This window comes from Andrographis paniculata, unplaced genomic scaffold (genome assembly GCF_009805555.1).
Source record: "Andrographis paniculata isolate CXL003 unplaced genomic scaffold, ASM980555v1 Contig45END, whole genome shotgun sequence".
Lineage (NCBI taxonomy): Eukaryota > Viridiplantae > Streptophyta > Magnoliopsida > Lamiales > Acanthaceae > Andrographis > Andrographis paniculata.
Window position 1 is genome coordinate 3,814,243 of NW_026137579.1, and position 16,619 is coordinate 3,830,861.

At 39.5% G+C, this 16,619-nt stretch overlaps 6 protein-coding genes across 11 annotated transcripts; 2 read left to right on the top strand and 4 right to left on the bottom strand.

The window, feature by feature from the left end:
• Positions 1–1,877: 1,877 nt before the first annotated feature.
• LOC127251960 (clathrin light chain 2-like) lies at positions 1,878–3,744 on the top strand. Its single transcript, XM_051275931.1, has 3 exons — positions 1,878–2,186; positions 2,668–2,821; positions 2,970–3,744. The coding sequence occupies exons 1-3, from the start codon at positions 2,038–2,040 to the stop codon at positions 3,240–3,242; spliced, it is 576 nt and encodes a 191-aa protein (XP_051131888.1). The 5' UTR covers positions 1,878–2,037; the 3' UTR covers positions 3,243–3,744.
• LOC127251959 (chlorophyll a-b binding protein CP29.1, chloroplastic) lies at positions 3,561–4,803 on the bottom strand. Its single transcript, XM_051275930.1, has 2 exons — positions 4,224–4,803; positions 3,561–4,092 (listed from the first exon to the last, which is right to left on the bottom strand). Exons 1-2 carry the CDS (start codon positions 4,734–4,736, stop codon positions 3,727–3,729), a joined length of 879 nt encoding a protein of 292 aa, XP_051131887.1. The 5' UTR covers positions 4,737–4,803; the 3' UTR covers positions 3,561–3,726.
• Positions 4,804–4,932: 129 nt separating this feature from the next.
• LOC127251961 (high mobility group B protein 1-like) lies at positions 4,933–7,691 on the top strand. 4 transcript variants are annotated; one of them, XM_051275932.1, is made up of 8 exons: positions 4,933–5,462; positions 6,181–6,256; positions 6,430–6,549; positions 6,626–6,683; positions 6,779–6,823; positions 7,030–7,110; positions 7,190–7,258; positions 7,364–7,691. In XM_051275932.1, exons 2-8 carry the CDS (start codon positions 6,183–6,185, stop codon positions 7,427–7,429), a joined length of 513 nt encoding a protein of 170 aa, XP_051131889.1. In that variant the 5' UTR covers positions 4,933–5,462; positions 6,181–6,182; the 3' UTR covers positions 7,430–7,691. The 4 variants fall into 4 exon arrangements, with proteins under 4 accessions (XP_051131889.1, XP_051131891.1, XP_051131892.1 ...); XM_051275934.1 differs by lacking the exon at positions 4,933–5,462 and adding an exon at positions 5,509–5,767; XM_051275935.1 differs by lacking the exon at positions 4,933–5,462 and adding an exon at positions 5,819–5,975.
• Positions 7,692–7,861: 170 nt separating this feature from the next.
• Positions 7,862–9,332, bottom strand: LOC127251958 (cis-prenyltransferase 4, chloroplastic-like). The gene is made up of 3 exons (XM_051275929.1): positions 8,795–9,332; positions 8,625–8,692; positions 7,862–8,435 (listed from the first exon to the last, which is right to left on the bottom strand). Exons 1-3 carry the CDS (start codon positions 9,197–9,199, stop codon positions 7,988–7,990), a joined length of 921 nt encoding a protein of 306 aa, XP_051131886.1. The 5' UTR covers positions 9,200–9,332; the 3' UTR covers positions 7,862–7,987.
• A 117-nt stretch (positions 9,333–9,449) lies between these two features.
• LOC127251957 (probable envelope ADP,ATP carrier protein, chloroplastic) lies at positions 9,450–12,705 on the bottom strand. The gene is made up of 10 exons (XM_051275928.1): positions 12,064–12,705; positions 11,517–11,573; positions 11,133–11,195; positions 10,947–11,003; positions 10,787–10,870; positions 10,630–10,698; positions 10,437–10,549; positions 10,170–10,339; positions 9,895–9,973; positions 9,450–9,782 (listed from the first exon to the last, which is right to left on the bottom strand). The coding sequence occupies exons 1-10, from the start codon at positions 12,385–12,387 to the stop codon at positions 9,641–9,643; spliced, it is 1,158 nt and encodes a 385-aa protein (XP_051131885.1). The 5' UTR covers positions 12,388–12,705; the 3' UTR covers positions 9,450–9,640.
• A 405-nt stretch (positions 12,706–13,110) lies between these two features.
• On the bottom strand, positions 13,111–16,602 carry LOC127251956 (vacuolar cation/proton exchanger 3-like). 3 transcript variants are annotated; one of them, XM_051275926.1, is made up of 12 exons: positions 16,212–16,602; positions 15,987–16,054; positions 15,427–15,455; positions 15,088–15,284; positions 14,788–15,009; positions 14,569–14,700; positions 14,333–14,449; positions 14,168–14,221; positions 13,958–14,074; positions 13,777–13,867; positions 13,636–13,688; positions 13,111–13,484 (listed from the first exon to the last, which is right to left on the bottom strand). In XM_051275926.1, the coding sequence occupies exons 1-11, from the start codon at positions 16,503–16,505 to the stop codon at positions 13,663–13,665; spliced, it is 1,347 nt and encodes a 448-aa protein (XP_051131883.1). In that variant the 5' UTR covers positions 16,506–16,602; the 3' UTR covers positions 13,111–13,484; positions 13,636–13,662. The 3 variants fall into 3 exon arrangements, with proteins under 3 accessions (XP_051131883.1, XP_051131881.1, XP_051131884.1); XM_051275924.1 differs by having other exon boundaries at positions 13,111–13,531; positions 16,212–16,601; XM_051275927.1 differs by having other exon boundaries at positions 13,111–13,531; positions 14,788–15,000; positions 16,212–16,597.
• Positions 16,603–16,619: the final 17 nt, after the last annotated feature.

The window sequence follows — 16,619 nt, forward strand, 5'->3', positions numbered from 1 at the left end:
TAGAACAATGTGATACATAAGTGTAAAAATATATTAGTAATTAGTGATATGGTGCACATTTACTAAAAAGAGAAATGTGAACTTTTAAATTTGACAGACAAAAATAAAAATATTTAAATGTTAAAAGTTGAGGGAATGAGTACTATATATATATATATTATAACTTCACAGGTAATATGTTGAGGTAGGACCTTCATTCTGTGTATATTTAGAAATAAGGAAATTAATATATTTTTATAAAAAATCATATTAGCTGAGTCAAATTTATTTTCATTTTTCTTTTTAGTATGCCCATATTAAATTTATCTCATTACTAATTTTGGTAAAGTCTATAATTTATTCAACATTTATTTACAACAAATACTACTAACTCTATTACATTCTTTCTTTTCATTTACTTTTATTTATAACTAAAATTTCAAAAATCTCCTTAAAATCTGTGCAGGAACCAAATGAACTATTTTTAATTGACGGAGGAAATATAAATCAAGTTGAGTTTTTTGTTTGAAATAAAAAAGAAACTCGTCCTTAATATTGGGAATTCAAACTCAAACCCAAAACTCAAAACAAACATATCCTTATTTACATGAATTTCTTAGGCTTTATACTACAATATAGGGAAATTTGCAAAAAAAAAAAAAAAAAAAAATCCTAATGGATATCTATTATTACTTTTATCCTATATTTATCTTTTTGTCAAAATATATTTTACATGTTTGCAAAAACCGCTATTTATGTCATTTAGCCCGCACGTGAGGTGAATGTAACGCACAACCAAATGACATAAATAGCGATTTTTGTAAACAAATAAAATATATTTTGACAAAAAAATAAATATACGATAAAAATGATAATAAGTATACAAATATTTTCTGCAATTTTCTCATATAATATACATACTATATATTTTGCATAATTTATGTATGTATTACATTTTTTTTATCTTATTAATGGAAAAATTGTATAGATTATTTTATTACTTTTTTTATATACTCCGTTCCATAACTAGGTGTCCGTTTGCTTTTTACAAGGAGTTTAGAAATATTAGTATTATATTGGGATTTAATATAAATAAAGTAAAAATTACTAAAATAACCTTATTAGTATTGTGTGATATAAAATTAATGGCATTTGTGTAATATATTGTAAGTTGCAAAAGTATTTGTAATGTTATGTAGATAGTACCGTTAGAAGGACTAGAAGAACATACATGATTCAATTAAACATATGCCAATTTTTTCCGATTGACACTATATTTTGAACTTTGATTTTAGCCACGGCTAGCTTCTACAAACTCGGGCAATGTTGTAGTATCAAATATGATTTGTAAAATGCACGTGGGACATACTCCATAGTCATTCTTATCATAGATTCATAGTATAATTATTATTAATAATACGCAATAAACATCGCGATGGATGTAGCCCACATTTTCGAAAATAGGACACTAAACTAGTACTATTTCAAAACAAATGAGAATTGTCAATTTCAAAACAAATGAACAAACACAAATCAAAATCTCTATCTAATCCAAGCATAAGAATTGGTTTATTTTAAAGTTGCACCATGAAATAAACAACTATAAATGAATTAATAAGATTCATTTAATCTCCGCAACTTGTCAAATTGTTGTAACATTAGGAAGTTTGATTATCATCTGGTTGTTAACAAAGATAGGTTTCTTATTAACTATTCTCCCAATAAATTGATTTAAAATTTAAATACTATTAAAGCTTTAATCGTATACGTCACACTAAAAGACGAAGAAGTATTCATGTGCAACGGATGCAACTTATCTATTATACGTGGCAGTATATTATTGGCCATTCTTCTCAGAATGCCAATAACACAGCACCACGTTACTGGCACAGATAAACTCCGTCGTGTCGCGGCCGGGGCTGGCTTCCGCCGAAATTTCCTTCTCCTTCAAAATTCAACAAAAACCATTTGACACTCCAATCCAGTCGTCGGTAGGGGAGGGGGAATAGTATCGTTGGACTTCAATTTGGGGGATCCAACTACGCTGGAAGCGACTCGATGGGTGAAGGAAGTCTGGAGGACACCTCGCCTCCTGGCGATTCGACGGAGGTGATATCTGAAGGCGATGAGTTCGATGGCGGCGAACCTATACTGGCGTCTCATGCGGAGATGGTGGAGGAAAGCTTCGCTCTAAAAGAGTGGAGAAGGTTAGTTGGAGAAACTCTCGTTTCCTTACATCACTGCATGCGTGTGGACTGTGGAGACTTGTATATGTGTTCTGATTGTGTTTGAACCGCTAGACGACACAGGTTAATGGTTTGAATTTTATTAGCTCTGTGGCAGTAGGATTACAAACAAATTTCTAGCTCACAGTACTGTGCTGATTTACCATAATTGATTTCTGCAACTTTTGTATGATTACATAATACATATAGTCCATAACAGAGGATGTCATCGAATTGAGAGCACTCCTTGCACATACATGATCGAGAATTCGAGATATTTATGCTGCTTGAACGTGCTGAAACTAATACCGAGATCAAGTAGAAATGTAACCAAAAAAATGTCGTAGGAGGCTAGAAACTAAAAATGAACGCAAGCCTGATCCACTCCCATATTGAAGCAGTTAAGCAGCTTGATTGCTTAAAACCCCCAAGTATAAGAAAACTTGTTATGACCATGTTTCAGACAGAATGCCGTTCGACTGGAGGAGAAAGAGAGGATGGAGAAGGAGATGCTACAGGAAATAATTGAGAAAGCTGATGACTACAAAGCAGAGTACTCCAATAAATGGAAGATTAGGTGCGAAAGTAATAGATTGATGAACAGAGAGAAAGAAAAGGTGACATTTGTTTGCTTTTTGAGAAAATTTGTTCAATTTGATTCTATGGTGGCCTGGACAGTTGAGCTTTCATGGATCTACATAAAAATTAAATCTAGAATTAGCTTTGCCCCCTTGGCTACATTTGCTTTGTCATTGTGTATTGCAGTTGTTTCTAGAAAGCAGAGAAAAATTCCACGGAGAGGCGGATAAAAGATATTGGAAGGCAATTGCTGAGCTCATACCAAAGGAAGTTGCTCATATTGAAACGAAGGGAAAGAAGGAAAAGCAGCCTTCCATCATGGTGATTCAAGGCCCCAAACCGGGAAAGCCCACTGATCTTTCTCGTATGCGTAATATCCTTGTAAAGCTCAAGCACAAACCACCTGATCATATGCAGCCTGCTTCACATGAGCCTGGAAAAGATGCTAAACCTCAATAGACAACTCTTGCTGCTGCCAAGCCTGTTGTTGTTGTTGTTGTAAAGTGAAGCTGCTGCATCGATGGTATGAATACTAGCTGCAATGTGTTGCTTTTGTGAAACTAGTTAGTGAAGTTGAGTGTTGTTAACAAGCAGTGTTAATGTGTGTATATGCTTGAATAAAGATGTATTTTCTGTTTTATATGATGTCAATCCCTTTCTATTATGCATGCCCGCGGTTGGTTCCTGAAGCCTAGTAGTTTTGGCTGTGTTTGACATATGATATGAATGCATGCCTTTAGAAGATTAAGCAGTTTACCAGACTCTAGTCTGCTACTCTTTAAGGAATGTGATGATTGATGCTTCTGCTTAATTAACGATATGGAATGACAGTGTTACATTTTTTTACAAGACCACGAGAACTCCCGATGAGTTGGATGACATTGAAGGACAGGACGTATGCCTTATATAATGAATTAATACTGTTCTCGAGAGGGGGAGGGGCTTAAGAGAAAAAGCCGAAGGTGTCCAAAATGGTGGTGTGGAGCGGGTCGCTCAAGTGGGTGACCCAGTTGTTGAGCGGGCCTTTTCCGGTGGCCGCAGCCTGCACTGCAAAGCCCAAGAAAGCCACCATGGCGAGGCGGGCATGCTTGATCTCAGCTAGCTGAAGTCTAGCCTTGTTGTCTGGGTCGGCGGCCAAACCCAGGGGGTCGAAGTAGGGGCCACCAGGATACAGCCTCCTCTCTGGGTCCAGTTCTGCATTCCTCTGGAACTCAATGTACCCAATCACCAGCACCTCGATCCAGATCAATGTGGTCATGGAGAAGGGCAGCTTTTGCCCCAGGTATGACGATCCTTCGATCAGCTCCACCTGGAATTAATTAATAAATAAATAATTTAAAAAAATCATTATATTATAATATTTATATGATGATGCTTTGCTGTGCTGCTATGAAATGAAATGAATTGACAATCATATTGAATAAATCAATAGTACAATACCTTGCCCGCATCTTGCCAGGTGACTCCAGTGAGCCACTCGACAGTGATGGCGCCGAGTGTGGCGAGCATAGCCCATCTGCCATGGATGAGCTCGCATTCCCTGAACCTCTGGAGCCCAAAGACCTCGCTGTAGGGCTGGAACGGGGTGGACTTCACGTCCCCGACCTCAGTCCTGGTTCCGATGATGTCGCCGTACTCATTCTTGGCCAGGTTCTGGTCCAGGGAGTCCAGCTCAAACTGCAGGTACTCAGCGGGCTTGCCCAACCCAAATGGGTCGAAACCATAGTCCCCCACGAGGGACCCGTCCAGATAGTCGGGCGCCTGGGCTCCTGGATACCACAGCGGCCTATCTGCAGAGAAGCTCTTTTTCGCCGCTTTCTTCGGGGCTTTCTTGACCCCGAACCCGAACCTGGCCTGGACGCGGCCCGCTCCGGGGTGGACCTCCGGGAGGCGGGTGCCTATAAATGAGGACGCAGCGGCCGCGGCTGTGGCTGTGGCTGTGGTGGCTGCCATGGCGACTCAAAGTTGAAATCAAAATTAAAGAAAGGGGAAGGGGTTGTGTAGTGAATATGGGGGTAAGTTTGGTTGGTTTATAGAGCGAGGCTGGGGATAGAGATTTTTGGTGATGGAGCGATGGTGGCCGTTGGATTGAGGGAATGAATCTATCTGAGGGCCGTGAGAGCCTCGGCCTTATCTGCATCTTATCTGAGATGCAGTGGAAGGGCACGTCGGATGGGCTTCTGTGGCTGGCATGAGTGTCTGAGATTGGGGCTATATCAGAATATCTGGGCACCAGTCGATGCACCCAATCTTCGTAACCCGCCCTAATGAAAATTGAAAGCTGATATTTTTATGGATCGTGATCATGACCTTGATACTTGATACACAGTCCTGATATTTTCTTCTTCTAATTTATCTATTTCTTTTCTTACTGTGATTAATTAAAGAAAAGCAAGTTTATGAAAGAAAGGGGTTAGCCAGCCTTAGTTGTCAAGAGAGGAAAAAAATTTTGCAGGACAAACGATCCAATACCAATAGGCCCAAACCACCAAAACAGAGTAGATGCCATGCCAGTGCCACCTCCTCCAGCCCAACCTGAGACTGAGTTGCAGCCGGCTTTCTAAGGAAAGCGGAGGACTTCAGTGGCTCGGCGCGAATAATATCTCGTTCATTCCTGTGGGAGTACTGTGCTCTTGTCGTTTCCTCTTCGCCCTTCAAATCGCTTGTGTATCTTTCCAGGTTTGCTTATTCATCTTTGTTGCTCGATATTTTAGTCAATTGATACATATGTATATATACATATTTAAAATTATTGTTCGGAATCATGCTCATGTTTTCTCTTCGTCTTCGATTCTTTTGTTGTTTTGTCTCCTTGCATCTGATCTTTATGCGTTTGCCAAATTTGCAAGATAAATTCTTTTTTGTTTTTGTTGGAAAAGTCTCTTCTTTTGCTTGAAGCCTTGCTATTTGACTTTTATTTTTGTAATTTTCTGGAGTAAATTTGTCTTTTCTCCTTCCTTTCCCGATTTTTCGTGCGTTTTCAGGTACAAGCCGCTGCTTCAACATTTATTGTTAACATATGCTTTTTCTATTTTTAAGAATCATTTTTGCCTTCACTTTGCTGGTTTTTACTCTTTTATCAATGGTCTGTATTGCGTGTTTGAGCGTAGATTCGGTGGTCGGGTGAAGAAATCTTGTGTTTACTTCATTCTTTAAATCTATTTTGGATCTACCTCACTGAAGGTTTCTCATGTAATTTATACATCCGCACACGTTCATGTTTTGTATCCAATTGATATGTTGAGTAATTATATGTATATATTTCCTCACGTCATAAATTTCTAGCATTTACAAGGATAGATGTATTTATCACATGCCGATAGTCCTTGTAATATACAGATGTCATCGAGTGTGTTTCTGAGGAGTAACTTTGGCATGTTAATGTTATGTCTGGTAGATATGAAGACTGCCACCAGGAGTAAGAGAGCTACAATAAAGGAAACTAAAGAAGCGTTGAAACCTGTGGATGATAGGTAGGCCTTTGTCTATTTACATTGTAATTCTTTCTCTCCCCAGTCTTGAGTGGTGTATTAACATGAGTTGATTATGTGTTGGATTGGTTTATTGACTTGCAATAACTCAATGCTCTGTTGTGAATTGGGCTCTGATTGATATCATTCTTCACTCATGCGAATTGGTGCTATAGGAAAGTTGGAAAAAGGAAGGTTGCCCCCACAGCAGATAAAGGAAAGGCGAAGAAGGAACATAAGGCCAAGAAAGACCCTAACAAGCCCAAAAGACCACCCAGTGCATTCTTCGTGTTCCTGTATGATTTAGAGGCTTTGGAAAATTTCTCTTTGTAATTGCTGTGGCTTAGTTTTAGTTGTGTATTCTTAATGCAGTGAGGAGTTCAGGAAGACTTTCAAAAAGGAAAATCCTAATATCAAAGCTGTCTCAGCTGTATGCAACATATGCATGGCTTATTGCAAATAGTTAATCCTAGTTCATAGCTTTGGAGCGTTATGGTTGAGTTTCCCATATCTACTAATATGTAGGTTGGAAAGGCTGGTGGTGTGAAGTGGAAATCCATGACAAAAGCTGTAAGTGCTCGAAGCATCTGCTTTAGTGTTGGGTTGATCATATACTCTCTATTGTAGTTGATGTGTTACACACTTCAAGAACCTTTGACTCATGCTACATATACAGTGCAAAATTTATTTTAAAACTTCAGATTTATGTGGGGTGGTTGATACTTGAGAAACTATAATTTGCTTTGGCTAGTTTAATGGCATGATATGGTTGACAGGAGAAAGCTCCGTATGAAGCTAAAGCTGCAAAGAAGAAATCTGAGTACGAACAACTGATGAATGCCTATAGTAAGAAGCAGGTGAATAGTCCTTCCACCCCCCTCGGGTGTTCTTAATTGCCTTGGTGAAATGAATTTCCACTTATTAGTAATTTAACAGGAAAGCTCAGGTGATGAGATTGATGAAGGATCTGAGAAATCGACATCTGAAGTTCGTGAAGATGAAAAGGTGACATGCGATTAAGCATTAAAGCACATCATATTGAAATTTGAATCTTACAGTAAACTTGCAAATTCAATAAAATTTCTTGTCATGATATGTTGTCTTGTACAGGATGCTGACGAGGAGGGAGATGATGGTGATGACAATGATGATACCGAAGAAGAAGATGATGATTGAAGGGTGCACCATTACTCTCTTGGCTTATATGTGGAGTGGACGTTTAAATTTTAAAAATATTGGAATTTAGGTTATGTATATGGTAGCTCACCGAATTTGGTTATGCTGGCCGCATCTCTGTGTAAGTTGATCTTTGCTTAATGTGTATCTAAAAGCTATGCTGGTCTGCTGCACCAAGAAGTTATTGGAACTAGGCAGTATCACTCGTATTGCTTTAAAAGTTACCAGACAATATTGATGCCTACACGAAAACATGTTTCCACACTGGGTATCACATTTTATTATCAAGCAATGCCCATCTTGGATTCCCTTGGCTGCCAAAAGATTTTCTGCCTATTGTTCTTCAAAAGCTCAATTTAGTCTCCTCTGCTTCTCTACATTATCACTGCAAGAGACTGCCTTTGCCCATGATCAATGTCGGGATCATGACAGTGTTTCTGCTATCCAAGAAATAACTTCTCTTTTGCAACAATGTTGAAATGAAACCAAAAATGTTCCCTGCCAAACTGCTTCTACAGGAATTGAGTGCACCAAATAAGATCCCCACCCAAAGGTAAGTTAAAACTTTCTTCCTCCATATCGTCTCTGCCTTTGTTGGAAGGAAATTAGCGCCTCTCGAAAGTCACTTTCGCCGAAATCAGGCCAAAGTGAGTTTGCAAAATGCAGTTCTGAGTAAGCAAGCTGCCATAATAAGAAGTTGCTGATTCTTTGCTCTCCACTAGTCCTTATTAGCAAGTCAGGGGATGGAATATCTGTACAATTTGTTTCAAGTTCCCTTTCTACTGAAAGCTTGTTGATATCCTCCGGTTTGATAAGGCCATCCTTCACTTTGACAGCAAGTTTTTGGCAAGCTTGCACAATGTCACTCTGACCACTGTAATCAACTGCAAGAATCAGGTGAAGTTTTGGGTTATTCACAGAAGCTTCCGTAGCATTCGCTGTCATGTTTTGTAATGACTTCAATAGCTTAGATGAATCCCCAATAAGTGATATCCGAACACCGGCACTGATCAAACCAAACCAATCAAAATAAGCAACCATGTTTTCAGTCGCATTAAAATCACAATTACATACACAAAAGTTAAACATCCGAGCAAAATTGCAACTTTTTTTTTCATTGATTTATCATTGTAAGATATATTTTCAAGTATAGACCAAGAAATATTAGGAGGAAGCTTCAACTGCTAATGAGTACCCCATTAGATGTTGTGCTTCATCTTTCAATCCTCTTTCAAACAGTGCCATCAAGAAATCCGTCTCCACCTGCACTTGGATCATAGAATCAACAAGCAAGTTCAACTTCAGCCGAAATCTGGTGAAGGAAACAATGAATAAGTGACTTCAAAAGCTTCAATCTCTTGTTACCTTAGGGCGTACCCAATTATCAGATGAGAAAGCAAACACAGTCAGAACCTTGATTCCCCACCTGCAACACAGCTCCACGAGCCTCCTAAAGGCTCGAAATCCCGCCTCGTACCCCAACTGCACCGGCAAATCCTTCGTTCGGGCCCATCTCCTGTTCCCATCCATGATTACAGCTACGTGCCCCGGCATCAACTCTCTCCGCAGCCCCGCAGGCAGCTCCACCGACTCTTCCTCATCACAGTGAACCGATGGCATTCCATTAGCAGAAGAAGATAAAGGGCGGCGCACGACGTGCGAAGACCGATGGCCGAGATGAAGTGTTGGGCACTGGACGTCTGCGAATTTGGAGACCGAGGGAGTAAACGAGAGCCGGAGGTTGAGAGGGTGCAGCGCCATTCCTATCATATGAAGTTAGGGTTTTTTTATCGAAAATGGAGGGAGAAGGAAGAAGGATAAGCTTCTTTCAACTGTCAAGTGTCTAACTGGTAGGCAAGTGTAAGGCTGCAGCAGCTGAATCCGCAAACGACGTCGCACCGCGACACACACCTCATTTACACACAAGCTATGCATTCACATTCATTAATACATGACCCAACTAATTATTAAGAGTCTCGTAGACGAGTAACAATAAACAAAACCCAGGCAAGCAGGGAGCTTGAAAATTCACCATCAAATTATAAGGTCCCTGCCAATTGAGATTACACACTATCCATTTGGGTATCCAAATTACCAAAAAAAAACCGAGCAATAATAATGGGTGGAGTGGGGTGGCCACATATAATAATAATAATAATGATAATCTCGAATCTCTAGTTTTCACCAAAATATGCTTTCCACAACAAAAGGCTAATTGTTGTTGCTGCTGCCATTGCCATTGTCACTCGTATTTAGATCCTTTTTCTTGCGATTTTCCTCTGTTATGCGCTGAAATTCTGTGTCGGCTGCTGCAATCAGGCGCTTCACTGCATCAAATGTTGTAAGCCTTATGCTGCAAGATGAAAGAGGAGAGGGATTATGATGTGAACTCATCAACACTTGGGGGAATACTCATTCATTAGTTGAATCTTGAATCATTCAGAGATGGAGATGGGTTTACAAACCTGCTGTTGGGCAAGGTCTTTAATGCATTTGGCACAAAACCCCTGTAAAGCCCCTGCCAACCATCTCGCGCCACAATTCCTGATTCAAACGGGACGTAAGATTAAGACCACTGCTGATCACACCAATAGTACCAATTACATGATCAAAATCATTCAAAGTGATTGGATTGATTTCAACCAAAATTAGAGCATTCATTCATTCATCCCTTCCCTCGTGGATAAGACTATGTATGCTAACTTAGACCTTTACCATCAAATGTTGCTACCCTTATTACCTGGAAAGGCATCCAAAACTGTTGCATAAGGACTACCCCTCATCTGCATTTGCCGCCTGATTGTGTCCAAAGGGTAACACAAGACTGTGGCAACAGTAGCAGACACCAGTGCCGTTACCAGGGATGTTTCCGTCCTCTTCTGGTATTTCTCCGGCAGAGCCTTCTTCACCCTGACATTTAGATTACATTCAAGTTTCGGTCTATAAACTTCAAGCCCACTCAATCAGGACGGCAACAAATTGGAGAAATGGAAATTAGTAAGCTCACAAGTCAAACACGCAAAAATTGACTGCAATATAAGGTGCAATCCCAATAAGAGAAGGTCCTAGACCATTATAAAATGATGCGAATCCTTCTTCTTTCAACATGTTCAACGCAACCTGCAACAGGAAAAGATTGCCATTAATTAGATCCAATGAACACTTTCTTGGTAAATCATAACATAGATCAAATTGCTTACCTGTGACATTGTTTTGTATCCAGGTTCAACGGCTAACCTCAACCTGAGGACATCTAGTGGGTAGGTAACCTGGGTAGTTACAGGTCATTGGTAAACTTTGCATTGAAAACAACCAAATATGCAAGAGAGAGAGAGAGATCCACATCTTTCAACTTACAAAGGTTGAAGTCATGCCAGCACAAGCACCGGCTGCTAATCTTCCAAGAACAGAGAGTTCTCCATCCTTCCCTCGAAAAAGTTTCTGAAAAATGAAAAACAAAGATGATGCATATATGATGAAACACAATGCTTGTTGCAGAAAAAGACTTCACAATCACCTTGTACGTTTCATAGGCAAAAAGCTGTACTGCACTGTAAGGTATGATCCGTATCACCTGGGGAAGCAACAAAGAGGAAAAATAATATCAAGTTGCAGAGTACATCTTCATCTTCATACAATATAAGACTTCCTCCAAACACAACCTTTTCCAGAACGTGTGGGGTGGGGGGACAGAAAAACATACCTGGGGTAGGTTCCCTTTCCAGTATCCTTTTATTCCTTCTTCCTTTCCAATCAATGTTATTGCCTATACAAAAAGTTCAAAAGGTTACTCAGATATCACACATATGAAGGAAATACACAAAAGAAAGATATCCTACACTCACTGCCCTAATGATCATAGGAATTTCACAATACATATAGAATTGGAAAACAAATAACAGCCTTGAATATGCCATTTTAGGCTAATTTCTGAAAAACAATTACAAAAATGCTTTCACCGCACGATTCCTAGCTATAAGTAAAGAGATTACAGTGCTTGAATGTGTTCTACTAGGCCCACAAGAAAATGTTGAATCCAGCTACAGAAAAAAGATCATATAATCAGGAATGATGCCCATTGAATCACCTCAATGAAGCCTATCCCCTTCTTTGCACCTTCTTGTCCAGCTCTTAGTCCATGCGTCTGCACAAAATAAGACAAAAGGAAAAGCAAAAAAAAAAAAATCATCTATATCACCGTACATTAGTAGAATAAAAAATCATTTATATGGTCCAAAAGTTCAGCAATCACCAACAAGAGTGTTTCCAGATTACACGCAACTATGGTAGTTGGCATATGCAACAAACGATGTTTTGAACAAAAAAATAGAATCACAAAGACAAACAGTAAGACAATAAAGCCCTAGGTTTGGTTAAAATTTTCCTGGTAATGCCAAAGAGCCATTTTAATCTAGTTGCCTTTCAAGACATGAAAAATCGAGCATAAGACTGAGATCTTAAATTATTTAATCGCAAAATAAAGACAGATAAGAAGCTTCAACATGTTCCAAACTTTTAAGAAAGAACGTATTCATCGAATCTCAGGAAATGACAGTCAGTCTACTTGACGAATTGACATCGAATTTTCGCGTCAATAGAAAAAAAAAAAAAAAAAAAAAAGGGCAAAGAAATACCTGCATAAGGAGTTTAATTCTGTCCAGCGGCGCGGTGACGGTTTTCGCGGCGGCGCCAGCAATGGCCCCGGCGGCGAAAAGCGCAGCATCTTTGGGGACCAATGCGACCATAGCCAAAGGATGCTTCAGAAGCTGGGCGGATTTAGGCCAGAACTCTTTTTCATCTGTCTTTTCTGCAAGCGAAATACACGCAAAATTGGACCTTCTCCCGTCACCACCGACACTGAGCCATCCACTCCGGCATTGAGAGGGCTCGATAGAATTGTTCTGGTCCAGACCCGGAATTTCCCGCCAGGTTAACTGAGCCCGAGAAGTGTTTTTCATGTTTGAACCTAGGTAAGGTTCTGCCTTCCGCTCACTCCGTCGAGGTAACGCGTGGAGATTGGAAGAACAGAGGCAGGGACTGGACTGGGAGTGGGAGGGAACGAAATGAAGAAAGGTAGGTAGAAGGGCAGGGCAGATTAGCAGAAGCTTAATTTGGACTTATGTTGGAATATCTAATTTGCTTCTGCCATGACGATTCAATTTACTGCCTGTCTTGCCTTCGTTAAACCATTCCATTTCTACTCTGTACGCTGTATCTCACATCAGATTCCTCTTCCACTGATTCGACATTATCCATCGCTCGGATCGATAAACGTCGGATGGAATCGCGATTAGTTTATTTTATTACCTAATTTTAATCAAATTTTACTCCATTGGGATATTTTGTTCGGTTGGCTTATTTGGGGCCATATATTTGCTTATTTGGGTCATATAACTTAAATATATGGCCCAAGTTTAGCGTCCAACCACTTAGATGTTATGCTCAGCCCATTACAAACAAGAAATACCAACTAAAAAGAAAGCATGTTTAAATGATACTCCATCCATCCTGCTAGTGCTGATATAATTATGCAATTTTGTCTGCCAAATGAAAAATAAAGTGCGATATTATAGATTTATTAAACATAATTTTCATCCTGAAAGTAATGTTTATTTAGTTTTATCTCTAAAAAAGAACCAAAAAATACATTAGTAGAACAGGAATGTAAAACAACCAAAGAATATGGAAAGCATTGTAATTTATTTTAGGAAAATTATGTACAAGTTCTACGACCACCGCCCATTTCATTCCGCAATACCTTCCGACAAACTGAAAGGCCCAGAAAAAAAAGAAAAGCAACAAAATAATCATAAAGCACAAAATGAAACATCACAAGCATGATATAATCTGTGTTCTTCTTATTCTCGCTTCTTGATCTCCTGCCGTTTTAGAACAACCTTGTAACTAACAAGCCATCTATTATTAGGACATCGTCCTCTCCGGATACATATATCCACACAGATGTCCAATGATCCCACTGCACTTACACTTCTACCCCTCGTGCTCCAGTCGCCATTATTTCAGTACTTGATGGAATCATGGAATAGAGCATCCACTGCATTGAGTACCTCTCGTGTAACAGCAGATTTAGTTGCCTCAATTCTACTCGCATATAATATAAGTTTTAGACATACCATTACCATGTGGTCGGTATACACAAAAAAAGATTATATTGATGATGATCATCGTACTTCCAGCAAGCTTACCATATATCTATATATATGAGACTCCCATCACCAAGTCTCGACAATGTTAGCATCTGAAACAAAAGGAATAATAGATAAATCAAACTAAATTTAGTTGTCCAAGATTGTACTAATTAAGCTGCAAAGATTAATGTCACGTACTGAGTGGAGCCTTATACACAAAAAAGCACGCCCCAATGACGAGGTAGGATAGCATTAGCACCAAACCCTTTATATAATTCGACGTTCCATCCTAGAAGAAAATTCTTGATTTTGAGCTACGAATCCCAAATGCAAGCTGTGGTTTTGTATTATGTATAATTGAAATGAATTGCATACATACCTGCAATGTGAATGTCGTGATTATTATTGCTAGAGTAAGAGCACTTGTCTGAAGGAGATTGAGATCAAGATCCATTGTGCCTCCAAGCATCCATGAAACTAATACAGTTAAAGGGACCTGAATATTTCCACAATTAGCCAAATTTAATGTCTCCCTGGCACGTTCTTGCATTTAGCATTGGTAACAACATTGGATGTCTGATGCCATTACCACAAACATGGAAATTTGAGTTGCTGATCCCAGCGCAACGCCTAAAGAGATATCCTGCATCGCAAATTTTCGATTATTACTAATTATATAGCATCTTACAAGTCATGTATTAACAAATGCATCATAAACAAGGATAGAAAATTAAAGAAGTTGTTCGTGTCTGACCAATTTGTTCTTGAACGCAAAAATAATGGCGGCTGCATGCTCAGCTGCATTTCCAACTATAGGTAGCAAAATTACACTGATGAATCCGACCGACATCCCCCAAGTATTCGATGCAGCCTATTGATGCACATATAAAAAAATATAACAGAGTCATTATACTACTAAATGAATTTTTAGTATAACGTTAATCTGTTCTGTGCAAGATAAATTCTTATCAATGGTGAAATGCTGCTTACTTCAATGGTGTCCACTATATACTCGGAGAGAAGAGCCACAGCCAGGGTCATTAAAATTAACCATACAATGGCTGCCCACAGCTCAATTACCGGCGACTCCTCTGGCTCGGGGAGGCCAGCCGCTTCATCTCCCTGAAATTCTCCGAATTAGTCAATTAATAATACCTCAACATTGTCACATAAAACAATACATTGGACAAAAAAAAAAAAAAAAGCCACCTCCGGAGCGTCAAACAACGGCTTCTGAGTCCACAACTGGAAGAACAGATAGAGTATGTAAGCAATCAGCATTATGATTGCACTTGCCCGCGACAATTCAAGCGCGGCGACTGCTGCTAGTTGGGGCGATTGTCCGGTAAACTTGAACATTAAAGGAAGCACGTGGCACAACAATCCCAGCAACAGAAGTAGTAAGTTGACATCGGTTTGTTTCTGCAGACACTAGCATCAGTTTTAAATTTCAAGAAACAGAATTTCCTTATTCATGGATATGGATGGATCTTGGATTCATTCGTTTACTCTGTCAAACTTTTGTTCCTTGAACATGTTGGCCATGCCGCCGCAGAAAAAAGAGCTGCCGAGGACCAGAAGAAGGTTGGAGAGTATCGACCCCAACAGTGAGAACTTGACAACATCCACTTTGTTCTGAATCAAAGCAAATATGGCGATTATCAGCTCTGTTGCATTCCCACATGTGGCGTTCATTAGCCCCCCAACTGGATTTAACAATTTCAACTCACAATAGTCAGTCACATTATTAATTGGCAGTTTGGCAAAAGCTATGTAAGGGAGTTGGGAAATTTGGAGATATATGAGGAATTAATTGGTTAGATAGTTAATATTGAATTAATCGAGCACCTGTTGAGCCAGTGTAGAAAGCAATTTGCCTGCATTGCATTTACAAGATGAAAAGGATTTAGGGCAATATGAGGCAGTTAATAACAATCCAAGGTAGAATTAAGACAGGTTTGAAGTTCACATGGGCTCTTAACGTTCTGACAAGATGGATGGAGAGATGCATGTTTTTGGATTTGGACAAGAATAGGGTTTGGTGGGGACTGAGACACGTGAATGTTTTAGATTTGGACAAGAGTAGGGTTTGGTGAGGACTGGGACACGTGATGCCTCTGCATAGGATGCCCAATGATAACATAGGAAATCTGATGCTGATATTAATATATTCACATGATCCATAAAGTGTCATATCTATCATCCTATTGTTTTTCATTTTGATTCCTTATTGAGCTGTAGAAATGTGCCAGCTTGCCCTGCCTTCATGGGCAATAACTTTTCTCCCCCTTTTTATACACGATTAAGCGACAACGACTATCGCAAAATTTTTTATTGGGTAGTTTTACTGATTCATAAATAAAAATAAACTGAAAAAGCAAATAATCACTTTGTACTGTTGTTCTTACTCGGTGAGGAAACTGACTCGTTCTGCGAGCGGGATGAGTCCCACGAAACTTAACGCGAACACCCATGGCTGTTTATTACAACATATACGTATTAGAACACTAGTGCTGCGTATATATTTAATTTCTAGAGAAGAAAGAAAAATTCAAACAAAAATATTAGCAACCAGATAGTAGTGGAAGAAGAAGAATATATACAATTTATTAATTAGATGCAGGAGCACTCACACTTGCGAAATGGCGACATTGAGCAACAATGGCGAAGGGAATGGCCACAAACAATACCGAAAGCTTCGTCGCGAGAAAAACCTCGGAAAAATGATCCAAAAATCTTCGGAAAATCGGTGCCCGGACCTTGGGAAGCAGCACCAAATCGGATTTCTTGCGCAGGGACGAGGAAGACAGGTTGTGGACTGTCCGGACGCCGCCATTCCTCATGTCCTTGCTCAGCGGCTTAACATTAGTAATATTATTACTATCATTCCCATCCTCCAGCAAAAGCCACGCCTCCGGCGATGCCATTGACTGTTTCCGTTGGAATTACTTACTGTAGACTGAATATGTATGACCGACCGACTGACCGACTACTATCTGCGTGGGAGCTTTATATTATTATAAAATCACGATACATGGCGA

What these genes read in the sequence shown, in the direction of transcription:
- LOC127251960 (XM_051275931.1), top strand. Translation starts at nt 2,038, where the DNA reads ATGGGTGAAGGAAGTCTGGAGGACACCTCGCCTCCTGGCGATTCGACG. An exon ending in GCTCTAAAAGAGTGGAGAAG is followed by an intron (nt 2,187 to 2,667) that starts GTTAGTTGGAGA and finishes ACCATGTTTCAG; the next exon opens with ACAGAATGCCGTTCGACTGG. An exon ending in TGAACAGAGAGAAAGAAAAG is followed by an intron (nt 2,822 to 2,969) that starts GTGACATTTGTT and finishes TGTGTATTGCAG; the next exon opens with TTGTTTCTAGAAAGCAGAGA.
- LOC127251956 (XM_051275926.1), bottom strand. Translation starts at nt 16,505, where the DNA reads ATGGCATCGCCGGAGGCGTGGCTTTTGCTGGAGGATGGGAATGATAGT. An exon ending in TTTCTACACTGGCTCAACAG is followed by an intron (nt 15,285 to 15,426) that starts GTGCTCGATTAA and finishes TGTTAAATCCAG; the next exon opens with TTGGGGGGCTAATGAACGCC. An exon ending in CTCAAATTTCCATGTTTGTG is followed by an intron (nt 14,075 to 14,167) that starts GTAATGGCATCA and finishes GGAAATATTCAG; the next exon opens with GTCCCTTTAACTGTATTAGT.
- LOC127251958 (XM_051275929.1), bottom strand. Translation starts at nt 9,199, where the DNA reads ATGATAGGAATGGCGCTGCACCCTCTCAACCTCCGGCTCTCGTTTACT. An exon ending in ATAATTGGGTACGCCCTAAG is followed by an intron (nt 8,693 to 8,794) that starts GTAACAAGAGAT and finishes ATCCAAGTGCAG; the next exon opens with GTGGAGACGGATTTCTTGAT. An exon ending in GAAGCACAACATCTAATGGG is followed by an intron (nt 8,436 to 8,624) that starts GTACTCATTAGC and finishes TGGTTTGATCAG; the next exon opens with TGCCGGTGTTCGGATATCAC.
- LOC127251957 (XM_051275928.1), bottom strand. Translation starts at nt 12,387, where the DNA reads ATGAAAAACACTTCTCGGGCTCAGTTAACCTGGCGGGAAATTCCGGGT. An exon ending in TTGCCTATGAAACGTACAAG is followed by an intron (nt 10,871 to 10,946) that starts GTGATTGTGAAG and finishes TTCATTTTTCAG; the next exon opens with AAACTTTTTCGAGGGAAGGA. An exon ending in GATACAAAACAATGTCACAG is followed by an intron (nt 10,550 to 10,629) that starts GTAAGCAATTTG and finishes TTCCTGTTGCAG; the next exon opens with GTTGCGTTGAACATGTTGAA.
- LOC127251961 (XM_051275932.1), top strand. Translation starts at nt 6,183, where the DNA reads ATGAAGACTGCCACCAGGAGTAAGAGAGCTACAATAAAGGAAACTAAA. An exon ending in TTGAAACCTGTGGATGATAG is followed by an intron (nt 6,257 to 6,429) that starts GTAGGCCTTTGT and finishes TTGGTGCTATAG; the next exon opens with GAAAGTTGGAAAAAGGAAGG. An exon ending in ATATCAAAGCTGTCTCAGCT is followed by an intron (nt 6,684 to 6,778) that starts GTATGCAACATA and finishes ACTAATATGTAG; the next exon opens with GTTGGAAAGGCTGGTGGTGT.
- LOC127251959 (XM_051275930.1), bottom strand. Translation starts at nt 4,736, where the DNA reads ATGGCAGCCACCACAGCCACAGCCACAGCCGCGGCCGCTGCGTCCTCA. An exon ending in CCTGGCAAGATGCGGGCAAG is followed by an intron (nt 4,093 to 4,223) that starts GTATTGTACTAT and finishes AATTAATTCCAG; the next exon opens with GTGGAGCTGATCGAAGGATC.